Raw genomic sequence first — 12,635 nt, forward strand, 5'->3', positions numbered from 1 at the left:
GGTTCACTAGGATGATTTCAAGAATGAATGGGTTTATCATATGAGGAGTGTTTAAGAGCCTTTGGACTGTATTCATTGGAATTTAGGAGAATGAAGGAGGATCTCATTGAAACATTTTGAATGTTGAAAGGCATGGACAAAGTAGATGTAGACAGGTTATTTCCCATGGCGGGAGAATCTAGGACAAGAGGTCACAACTTCAGAATTCCACTTAGAATAGAAATGCATAAGAATTTCTTCAGCCATAGGGTGGTAAATCCGTGGTATTTGTTGCCACAGGCAGTTGTGGCAGCCAGGTCATTGGGTGTATTTAAGACAGTGATTGATTGATAGGTTCTTGATTAGCCAGGGTATCAAAGGGTAGAAGGCTGGGCAGTGGGGCTGAGTGGAAAAATGGCGCAGACTTGGTGAGCTGAATAGTCTATTTCTGCTCCTACAGTCCTTCCATAATGTTTGAGACAAAAACACATTTTTCCTTTATTTGCCCCTGTGCTCCAGTTTTAAATTTGTAATCAAACAATTCACATGTAATTAAAGTGCACATTCCAGATTTTATTCAAGGTTATTTGTAATCAAACAATTCACATGTAATTAAAGTGCACATTCCAGATTTTATTCAAGGTTATTTGTAATCAAACAATTCACATGTAATTAAAGTGCACATTCCAGATTTTATTCAAGGTTATTTGTAATCATTTTGGTTTGACAATGTGGAAATTACAGCACTTTTTATACATAGTCCCCCATTTCAGGATACATTTGGCTTCACAGGTGTGTGTGTGTTTACTCAGGTTTAATTGCTTCATTGGTGCAGGTATAAGAAAGCTAGACTTGCTTCTAAGCTTTTGATCACCTTTGAAATCTGTATTTGTCATTTTGCAACATGAGGTCCATTTGTGCCAATGAAAGTCAAAGAAGCCATTATGAGGCTGATAAACAAGAATAAAGATTTCAGATTTATTGACAAGAGTACATACATGTCATCACAGTAAACCCTGAGATTCCTTTTGTCTGTGGGCACAGCAGAATTAGCACTAATTGGCAAAAAATAAACTTCACACAGCTTGAACATATAAACAATCAAAAGAATTGTAAACAGGTAATGTATATAAACAAACTGACTGTGCAATACAGGGAGAGCAAAGAAAATAATTAAGAGTTCTTAAATGAATTGCTGATTGAGTTTGTTGTTGAGGAGTCTGATGGAGGAGTTACAACTGTTCCTGAATCTGGTGGTGCAAGTCTTCTTGCACCTGTTGTCGGGGCGCTGGTAGCAGCTTCTCCACCTCCCTCGACCGGGACGTTAGCTGGACTCTAGAAGTTCTTCTTGCTGCTGCTCTCCAACAGCAGTGTTCCCTGTAGATGTTCTTGATAGTGGGGAAGGTTTTGCTTGTGATGATGTGGGGTGTGTCCACTACCTTTTGCAGGGCTTTATACTCAAGGGTTAATTCCCATACCAAACCATGATGCAGCCGGGCAGCACACTTTCACTATACCTCTGTAGAAATTTGCCAAGGTTTCTGATGTCATACCAAACCTCCATAAACTCCTGAGGAAGTAGAGGCACTGATGTGTTGGGGCCAGGAAATATCCTCCATGATAGTAACTCCCAAGAACCTAAATGTGCTCACCCTCTCCACCTCTGATTCCCCCAGTTATCATTGGATTGTATACCTCTGGCTTTCCTTTCCTGGTCAACAATCAGCTCCTTAGTTTTGGTGACATTGAGGGCAAGGTGCATCATTCAGCCAAGTTTTCAATCTTAAACCTGTATGCTGACTCATCCCCAACCTTTATACAACCCACTACGTTGTATCGTCGGCAAATTTGTAGTTGGTGTTAGTGTCATGCCAAGCTACATAGACGTAGGTGCAAAGCGAGTAGAGCAGGGGGCTAAGAACACAGGCCTGTGATGCTCCGGTAGTGATGGAGATTGTGGAGGAGAAGTTCTTGCCAATTTTCACTGATTGTGGTCTGGAGGGGAGGAAATCCATGATCCCATTACACAGTGCGGTGTCGAGTCCCAGGTCTTGGAGTTTGCTGATTAGTTTTGAGGGGATGATGGTGTTAAATGTCGAACTGTCGTCGATAAAGATGTTTCAGGGTAGTGTGTAGGGCCAGTAAGATGACATTCAATGTAGACCTATTGCTGTGAGAGGCAAACTGGAATAGATCTATGTCACTGCTCAGACAGGAGCTGAAATGCTTCATTACCTGCCTTTCAAAATACTTCATCATTGTTGATTTAAGTGCTACTAGTAAATAGTCATTAAGGCAGGTAAGAGGCTTTGCCCAAACCTTAGGATCACCAAAATCAACAGTTTGGCACATCATTAAGAAGAAAGAGCATACTGGTGGTTACAAAAGAATTCTCATCCCCAAACGCCTATCCGACAGATTAGAAACACTCCTCAGGAGGCAGGTGTGGATGTGTCAATGACTAGTGCCCACAGAAGACTTCATGAACAGAAATACAGAGGCTACACTGCAGGATGCAAATCACTAGTGAGCACAGAAAAAAAGATGGCCAGATTACAAACCACCAAGAAGTATTTAAAAGAGCCTGCAGAATTCTGGAAAAAGGTCTTGTGTACAGATGAGACCGAGATTAACCTGTATCAGACTGATGAGAAGAGCAAAGTGTGGAGGGGTAAAGGAACTGCCCAAGATCTAAAGCATACCACCTCACCTGTGAAACATTGTGGGAGGTGTTCTGGCCTGGGCATGTATGGCTTCCACAGGTACTGGCGCACTTATCTTCATTGATGATGTAATGCTGATGGCAGTAGCAACATGAATTCTGAGGTGTATAGAAACATCTGCTCAGGTTCATGCAAATACCTCCAAACTCATTGGATGGTGCTTCAACCTGCAGTAAGACAATGATCCTAAACATACTGCTAAAGCAACAAAGGAGATTTTCAAAGCCAAAAACTGGATGGCCCGATCTAAATCCAATTGAGCATGCCTTCTATATGCTGAAGAGAAAACTTAAGGGGACAAGTCCCTGAAACAAGCAGGAGCTGAAGATGGCTGCAGCAGAGGCCTGACAGAACATCACCAGTGAAAATACTCAGCACCTGGTGATGTCTATGAATCACAGACTTCAAGCAATTATTGCCTGCAAAGGATATGCAACAAAGTACTAAACATGGCTACTTTAATATACAGACCATTGCAATGTCCCAAATATTATAGTGCCCTGAAATGAGGAGATTATCATAAAAAATGCTATAATTTCTACATGGTCAAACCAAAATGTATAGAATATGCTTGAAAAAATCTAAAATGTGTACTTTAATTACATGTGCATTGTTTGATTACAAATATAAAACTGTGGAGTACAGGGGCAAATAAAGGAAAAATTGTCTTTGTCCCAAACTTTATAGAGGGCACTGTATGTTTTATCATCTTAACTGGAAACCTGAATGAAGATTTCCTGTATAAGTTTGCAGTCTGGGTTAAAAAGTGCACAGAAATAATGGCCTCCTGAGGTAGAAAAATACAAAAACCTCTTTCTGTCCAACATCTTTGAATGTATTTTCTGGATTCATATCAATCTTTGCTGGACTCCTTTTTAAAAAAATTCCTCATCCTTGCAATAGTAATGAATGAATGAATGAACAAGAATGAGAAGTCTGGCACTTCGACACTTGCTGAAGTTTCCCAGGCAGATAAAACACACCAGCAAATTAGAGGGGGACAAAAAATTCAGAATTGGTTGGTAGTGGAAAAAATGTTTTGTGCGAGTAGTGCATACCAATTTTGGGTCTTTTTTAGGGTCTGGTTAGTTCTTTGACATAGTTGATCAGAAAATCTTCTGCCAATGTTTCTCCACTGGGGATGCTAATCCAGGGTTTCTTTTCCAGCGGATAAAATGGTTTCACCTACTTTCACTTTTATCCATTGAGTCCCACCCAGCCGAATGCATACTTTTCTTTGCTTCTGTTCAAGGATCTGTCCTGAGCCATTAACTCAGGAATGGCAGTACTGCAGTCTTTCAGCTTCAACAATCTTGACCTTGGGTGTTGTCAATATGGAGTTCTCTCTGTGGACACTTGGGTGTTTTGGGTTCTCTCCCAAAATTAATTAATTGGATACTTTGTATTGGTGGCTAATGTGAGAATTTGAAGTTTGTGTAAGAGAATAGGTTAGAGAGGGAGAATGGCATTGGCTGAATTCCTGTGGGGGCACTGTAGACTACGGGATGATTGGCCTATTGTGTTGTAAGGAATATGACAAATTTAAAGACCACAATACTACTTAACCAAAACCATCCTCAGTTAAACATTGGGAAGTTGTACCTATTACTCTGTTCCCTCTCTCATGCACCTGTCCAATAATGAGCTATTTAGCTCATGTGATCATGGTGTCAGGTGTGCACTACTCACCCCCCCTGCCCAAGTTGAGCTTCTAGCTATTTATTCCACCTCAGTAATACCAGTTAAGTGTAGGAGAAATATTCTTTAAACAAGAATTGATCATTTTCTTTCATTAAATTAGAATTTTGGTGAACATGGATGACAACATCATTGAACACTACTCCAATGAAGATACATTCATTCTCAATATTGAAAGTCTGGGTGAGAGCTTCAAGATTACACTGACTGAAATTTAACAATAACTTAGGAGAAGCTTCCAATAAATGAACTTCACAGAGATGATCATCCTGCTGTCACTAGCCTAACTCCTCATTAACTATTAATAACTGATGAAAAGGAGTTTGCTCCTGTCAGTGAACCGCAGTGAAGCTGAACTGTCATGTCTCTTTACTTCACAACCTTCAAATATTGACAACTTTAGCTACTCCTGTATTAATTGGTCCAAAGACTTCAAAAAGATCCTCATTGTTGTGTTACTTAGAGGACTATATTTTAGCTATTAGACGATTAAATTGGTACAGGCATTGGATACAATCACACCTGGTCCCTTTTATTCAACTCATGGTAATTGCAGTCAGTGTTGTGATCCTCTGTTCCAATCACAAAGCAGTTTTTTTTTGCATAGTAGGTGCGTTCATTGATACCTCAGAAGACAAGTTTTTGAAAGAGAAAGTGAACATCTCTCCATTTGTTCCTTCAAGTGGAAAGCGATGTGTTTTATTACCTTTTAAAGTAATTAAGAGCTTGTACATCATCTGATTGCTTGTTAGTCAAATACATATGCAATTAAGATTAATAGATCTAATGCTCCAGTAGACCATACAGAACAATGTGTGTCTGCCTTGGTTCTTGACTATGTAGCAGTGAACCAGTAATATCATCTTTAGTAGAATTTGACACTAACTAAAATAGAGGATAGCATATATAATTGTATAAATGTCTATAATGTGCAATATTAAATTTTATGTAAGGCATGTTTACTGCCATTTTGCTTTCTTTGGGTTGAGGGTTTTCATGGTAGTTGTGTATTTTTATTTGCTAATGTAAAAACTGTTTTCTTTTGTCTATATATTAAGTTTGAAAGGCATCATGAGGTTTTACAAACTGACTGTAAATTGCAATCCAGGGTATTTAAAGGACTTGGGAAACTTGAACGTTTTTACAATATGAGCAAAACTGTATACAAGGTAATATTTTTGGAAATGGGAGTTGGGATCTTTTCAGACTTTAAAAAGACAGTTGTATTTTATTTTTTTTGTACAATTTTTTAAGAGCAAAATAAACCAGTGTACATGGACATTTGTTATACTCTTTAAGGACCAGACCCACCTTGTTGCACACAGAATTAATGTGGAATGTAAACACAGCCATTATCTCTTTACCAGTCTGCTCTCGTTCCTACTTCTCCCCCCGCCATGTGCCCATTTCCTTCATTCCTTATTTTTGCCCATTCTCCTTCCTCCCTTTGCCTTTCCCCTACTTCTCTTTCTAACTGTTTTTGGCTTTCATATTGTATTGTTACTTTTGGTGCTTCCTCTGCCGGTAGCTATGCTTTTTTTTGGTACACGTTCTTCAGCAACATTAATGGTTCAAATATTGTTGTTTCCCCATTAACCTTTTGATAGCAAGTACCAATGTTCCCAATTGTTAGTGAGCTTTTTGATCAATTACTTTTGTGCATCAAATTCTTAAGATTGTGCAGCCAGGTATGATCGCCTCGATATAAATCTGCCATCAAGCTCAACTGAATCTTTGTTTTTGTCACCTTTATAATATTGTTTATATAAGATGAAACCTGTGAAAACAATTGGGTCAGTTGTTCCTGTCATGAGTTATTCTTGCTGTAACGTCTCCTTCAATCTAAATGAGATTGAATTGTGGTGGTCTGGAGAAAGAATTAGCCCTTTAAGAGAAGGTAATTTTGGATCTTTTATGGAAAATTATTACTTCACCTGAAACAAGAATTTGAACAGCTGTAAAGACAGGGCAGAGAAACTTTGGGAGTCAAGCAATTGCAAGAGGAACTCTGGCTAAAGGAAGAAGGAAACAAAGGGTGAGCAGAAGACCTCATGGAAAGAATGCTGAAAGGAGCAGAAAGGTAAATAATGGAACTTTTCTCAATATCTTTACTCTAGAGAACTGAAGCAAGCTTAACTTTTAAAAGAAAACATTCCTTTTTCATTAGTTCTATTAATTTGTTTTCTATTCGGCTCTGCAGATTCTCTACTATTCAGAATCATAGAATGGTTACAATATAGGAGGTCATTTAACCCCACATTAATACCAGTCCAATCTTGCTAGACTTCCTTCCTTGCCCTCGCCTTGTAGCTGTGCAAGTTAATTTTCAGCTATCAACCTTGATCCCTATTGAATGCTATAATTGAATATATCTCTCTCCTCTTGTATCTCAATTGGCACTAATCACTTGATGTGTAAAAATCTTTTTCTTGCAACCACAGGCAATGCAATTATCTTTTCATCTTTCATTCCCAGCATCCAGGGACCCAAACAGTCCTTCCAAGCAAAGCAATTATTTCCTATCTAGTTAGTGTACTGCATTCAGTGTACACAAAGTGGATTTTTTTTCACCACTGGAGAAACCAAACACCAATTGGATGATTCTTTTGTTTTCCAAAAATACAGAGGAAAACAGTCTTTCTGCATTCTTCGTGTTATGTTCATACTGATTGTTCTGGTGAACATCTGCATTTTGTCCGTAGGTGTGATCCTGAACTTCCTGCCACTTTAATTCATCATCCTACTCCTATCCTGGCCTGTTGAATTGACAACATCTTGTACCGTAAAGGTGATACCCAAATGACACCACCTCGTCTGCCTGAGCATGGTACAGCCTTCTGGACTCTATATTGAATGGTACATCTTTAGGTAACTTGATATTTTGGTTTGTATCAGTTATCAAACTGCAGTAAGAGCTCAGTTTGTTATTTTTTTCCTCTCTGCCAGAAGTGAAGGATTTACCGAGCCTGCCAGACATGTTCTCCTCTTGTGCCGTTCACAACACCCACATTCTTTTGTCTACATTCTCATCCTCTGCTTCCATTGACATGAGCAGATAAGCTTAACCCCAGTCATTCTATGGAAGATATTCTCCCTGCAGACTTGTTTCTCTCCTTCCCAATTTTAATGAAGGCTCTTAAACCTGAAACATTAACTCGGTTTCTCTTCCCAGATTCAACATAAGCCAAGTATTTTCAATTTGGATTTTCTTCTCACTTTTGGTTCCATCCCTATTTCTGGGTTCTTTACCAGCCTGCCACTGGGAATAGTTTTGCTCCATGTCCTTAAAAACACATGCAACGCCAAGCCATTTTCTCAGCCTGTCCTATCACTTTCAAAAAGCGATACACACATTTGTTTTTCTCATTTTCAGCACAGGCCAGTGGTTCTCCACCTTCTACTCACATACCACTTTAAATATTCCCTATTGCCATCAGTGCTCTGTGATTGCTTAAGATGGAATGTGAGTGGGAAGGGAAGATTGAGAATTACTGCTCTAGACCCAATTGTTAGTGAACTATTTTGCTTGAGAAAAATTATCAGTGGCCCATTTCCTTTGGAGTTATGAAACCGTGCGCATAATGGGTCAATGAGTGGTTTTCAAACTTTTTCTTTCCACCCACATATCACCTTAAACAATCCCTTACTATTCACAAAGCTACTCCACATCAATTCCACCATGCCCCCCCACCTACCCCAGGATATCAGCACAAGGGACAATTAATCTACCAGTTAGCAAGACTTTGGAATGCAGGAAGCAAATGGATTAGCCATGTGATCACAGAATGTGTATGTGGATTTGCACAGCAAGTAGGGATCCAATTGGGTGCTGAAGCTGTGCAGCATCACTACCTGCTGCACCACCATGGTACAGATATACCTATTTACAATTCCTTTCTACTAAATAAGACTAATTTTAATGCTGAAAAGTGCCACCTTCCATACTTCCCTTAAAATTATGATCTTTTCCAATGCCTATTCTTGGAATTTGAGTGAAAGATTTGGTATCTTGGCCTTCATCCAATCCTTCTGTGTAAAGAACCACATCATGTACCACAAATAGTCTTTTCTTCAACATTTTAATCAAACTTTTTTCTTTTACAAATGCATTTTTTTGTGAAGAGATTTTTCTTCAACAATTTGACATCAAAAAAATAGAAAGTTTAACTGCAAAATACACAAAAAAAACTACAATTAAAAGGTAAGCATTTTTTAAAAAAAAAATCAATCACAGTTTAAACACACTTGACCCCATGAAGTATTAAAGGCATAACTATCTAATAAAAATTATGGACTGAGTTATCACACATTTTGTAGTTACCCTCCTTACAACATTCACAAGATAACAACCAGATTAAAGTGGCATAAGCATGCAACATATATAAAATGGCAACAAACCATGCATCACTGTATTAGAATCCACATATGCCCATTTGTAGGAACAGAAGGCTCAGACACTATGCTAATTATAGGAAAATAATCTTTGCAGCCTGTTCAACTAAAATTAGACAGTTCCAATTTTGAGTACAGTTATTACTGTACAATACAATAAAACGCTAAATGAGTGCCATTCAGTGCATTTCTTCTATCAATGTGGATGAACAACTCTGCCTAAATGTTTAGCTTCTAATATTAATACAATTTATACCAGGTACTCAGGTTTTGGTTTGGTTGCCACAAATCTTTTTTTCAAGTGGAACAATTTTGATTACTCATTTTATATTTCCTTCTCTTATTATCATGGCTATAAAAATAAAAGAAGCCTTGAAACTCAGTTTAAGGATCACTGGTCTTCTTTGATATATTGTCGGCAGTGACCATGGAATTTGTTCCGGCATGCTAAGTCCACCACTGCAAGTAGACTAAAAACAATTAAGAGTTGCTTCTGTAATGTCCTTTTAAAGACAGTCATTCAGTAAATCTACTCAGTTTAAAAGGTAACAGAAATAAAAACAAGCAATGCTGAAAGTAAATTAAAAGTAATGACACTAAGTTGCAATCTCCTTAGCATTTTTTTTCTGTAACACATTGCTACTTGGTTCGGGCTGTGAGTCGGAGGCGGCGGCGACTATCTGGAGGAGGAGGAGGAGCTTGGAGAGTGACGGGCAGGTAAGCCGTTAAATTCCAGGGCTTACTGGGGCTTGGGCCTTCTTGGTTCGGGCTGTGAGTCGGAGGAGGAGCTTGGAAAGAGTGAGGGGGTTAAATTGGTCAAGAGGCTAATAAAAGGAGGATAAGTATAGGGGAGTGGCCAGCGAGGAGTGGCCCAGTGAGTGAGTGAGTGGCACAGTGAAAGAGTGGGTCCTTGAGGCTTTGGCTCGAGAGGCTTAGGCGACCAGAGGCTGAGGACGAGCCTACTGGACTAAAGGTAAGACACTTGCAGTTAATTTAATATATATCTGTTTATTTTTTATTTTGTAAGGTGTGAGGAGAAGGAGGAAGAATCAGTGTGAGGGCAGTTTTCTGCTCTCAGTGTCACATGTGGGAAGTCATGGAGTCTTCACGTCTCCACAAAGTGGGCTGAGCTGCAGCATCTAAGGGACTTAGTAAGTGTACTTGAGCTGCAGCTCGATGACCTCACTCTGGTTAGGGAGAATGAGGCTATCGTAGACTATGCAGGTGGTTGCACAGGGACCACGGGAGGAGGGGCAGTGGGTTACCATTAGGAGAAGGAAAGGGAGGGGTCAGGTTCATGTGCAAGCACCCGAGTTGGTAATCTTCAGAAATCAGTACTCCACCTTGAGTACTGAGGAGGGGGATAGTCAGACTATGGTGGGCAGAGGTATGATGTCAACCTCTGTGACCCAGAAAGGTAGGGATAAAAAGAAAAGGACGATAGTTATAGGGGATTCAGTGGTTAGGAGGACAGACAGAGGTTTTTGTGGGCGCATTAAGGAAAACCGGATGGTGGTTTACCTCCCTGGTGCCAGGGTCCGAGATGTGACTATGCGTGTTCAGAACATCCTAAAAGGGGAGGCTGAGGAGCCTGAGGTTGTGGTACATGTTGGTATCAATGATGTTGTAAGGAAGGAAGAAGTGGTCCTGCAGAATGAGTATAGGGAGTTGGGTAGGGAACTTAAAAGGAGGACCACTAAGGGGGTAATCTCTGGATTGCTTCCTGTGCCACGTGACAATGAGGCCAGAAACAGAATTAGGTGGAGGTTAAACACGTGGCTAAAGGGGTGGAGTAAGAGACAGGGTTTCAAGTTCTTGGACCACTGGGACCTTTTTTGTGGAAGATGGGACCTATACTGTAATGATGGGTTACATCTTAATCCCAGAGGGATGAGTCTCCTTGTGGGGGCATTTGCTAGGGTTTTCGGGGGTGGGGGTTTAAACTAGTATGGTTGGGGACAGGGTTTCAAGACTTAGAATATTGGAAAGGATTACTGCTAACGTTGATAAGGAGGGCAAACTGCATTAAAATAAACGTGATCCCAAGGATATAATGCTTATTTCAAACATTACCAATTCCCTTAACAGAAAAATTATTTAATGAACTAAAGAGAATAATAAGGAAATTCTTGTGGAAAGGGAGGAAACCGAGGGTAGCATTAGATAAATTAGCAGAGGTATAACCAAGGTGGTTTGCTGTTACCAAACTTTAGAAATTATTATAGAGCCACACAATTAAGGTATTTATCAGATTTTTGCCAGACAAGGGAAAAACCAGATTGGACTAAGATAGAACTAGATAAAATAGGGGAGAAGGTACCGGTACATATACTTTGTAAGTTGGATGAAAAGTTGGTGCAATATAAAAGCCCATCAGTATTGCATCATTTACTTAATATTTGGAAGGAGATCCACTTAGAAAGGAAAAAAATCGAATTACCAAAAGTATTATTGATGCAAAATCCACTAATCCCTTTTACAATAGATAACTTTTCCTTTAGAGAATGGGAGAGAAAAGGAATTAAAAGAATAGAAAATTGTTTTTTTGGGGAAATAATTTATTAACATTTGAACATTTGAAGTACAAATATGGAATAACTCATGGTACAATGTTTGCATATCATCAACTGAAAGCTTATTTAAAGGATAAATTGGGAAACAGATTGAGATTACCAGAAGGAAGCAGCTTTGAATATGTGATTACAGACACAATGATAATTAAAAGATTTATAAGGAACATGTACATTAAGATGCAAGATAAGGAAAATGATGAAATAAACTATAAACCTAAACAAAATTGGGAAAAGGATTTAAACATAAAGATAAAAAATGAAGCATGGGAAAAGTTATGTTCTGGAACTATGAAGAATATAATAAACACAAGGTTACGCTGGATACAGTATAATTGGTTACACAGGGTATATATTACTCCTCAAAAATTAAAAGAACGGGATTCAACATTATCAGATAGATGTTTTCGCTGTAAGAAGGAAATGGGAACAACAATACATGCAATTTGGGAAGAACTAAATCAGATATTAAATAAAATCACAAAAAATAACATACCAAAAAATCCAGAGATCTTTCTTTTAAGTAACATAAGAAGTAAAGAATTAGGTCTCAAATTGGATGAAGCGCAATAAAGATTCATTATGATAGCCTTAGCTGTAGCAAAAAAATGTATAATGTCAACTTGGAAAATGGAAGAAAGCGTGAGTATACAGCAATGGTACATGGAAATGAATAAATGTATTCCATTGGAAAAAAAATAACATATAATTTAAAAAATAAAGTCACATTGTTTGAACAAATTTGGGAATCATACATGGAACATAAGAGAGAGAGCTTGCCTCGGAGCTCCATCCCCTAAAATGATAAGAAGACAAAACGACTTGATTCAGTGTGTAATAAATAGATGACACATTTTTCTTGTTTATTTTCCTTTGTGTGAAGATATTGTTTTATGGTTTTATTGTATATGTTGAATATTTATGGGTTTTGGAGGGGGGTGGGAAGAGGCGAGGGAGGGAAAGGGGGGAAAAATGCCACTGTGTATATTTAATGAGAAATGTTTGTACATATTTTGGTTGATATGGTTCACAGTGTGAAAAATAAAAAATTATTTTTAAAAAAAAGGATAGAATAGGTCCACTGGATGATGGGACCGGTGAACTATGTCAGGAACCGTATGAGACGGGAGAAATATTGAATAATTTTTTCTCGTCTGTATTCACAAGGGAAAGGGACATTGGGCTATTCGAGATAAGAGAGGAAAAGGGCTTAGTTATGGAAAGGATAGGGATTAGTAAAGCTAGAGTTTTGAAGCTTCTAGGGTCAATTAAG

The 12,635-nt window shown here is 38.6% G+C and overlaps 1 protein-coding gene across 3 annotated transcripts in view; it reads left to right on the forward strand.

The window, feature by feature from the left end:
• grhl2b (grainyhead-like transcription factor 2b) overlaps positions 1-5,679 on the forward strand; it is a 580,987-nt gene extending 575,308 nt beyond the window's left edge. For all 3 annotated transcript variants that reach the window (XM_069920439.1, XM_069920440.1, XM_069920441.1), the window contains one exon: positions 4,504-5,679. In XM_069920439.1, the coding sequence (XP_069776540.1) occupies positions 4,504-4,618 (115 nt within the window). In that variant the 3' untranslated portion in view covers positions 4,619-5,679. The remainder of the gene's footprint in view (positions 1-4,503) is intronic.
• Positions 5,680-12,635: the final 6,956 nt, after the last annotated feature.

The sequence above is a fragment of the Narcine bancroftii genome, chromosome 2 (genome assembly GCF_036971445.1).
Source record: "Narcine bancroftii isolate sNarBan1 chromosome 2, sNarBan1.hap1, whole genome shotgun sequence".
Classification (NCBI taxonomy): domain Eukaryota; kingdom Metazoa; phylum Chordata; class Chondrichthyes; order Torpediniformes; family Narcinidae; genus Narcine; species Narcine bancroftii.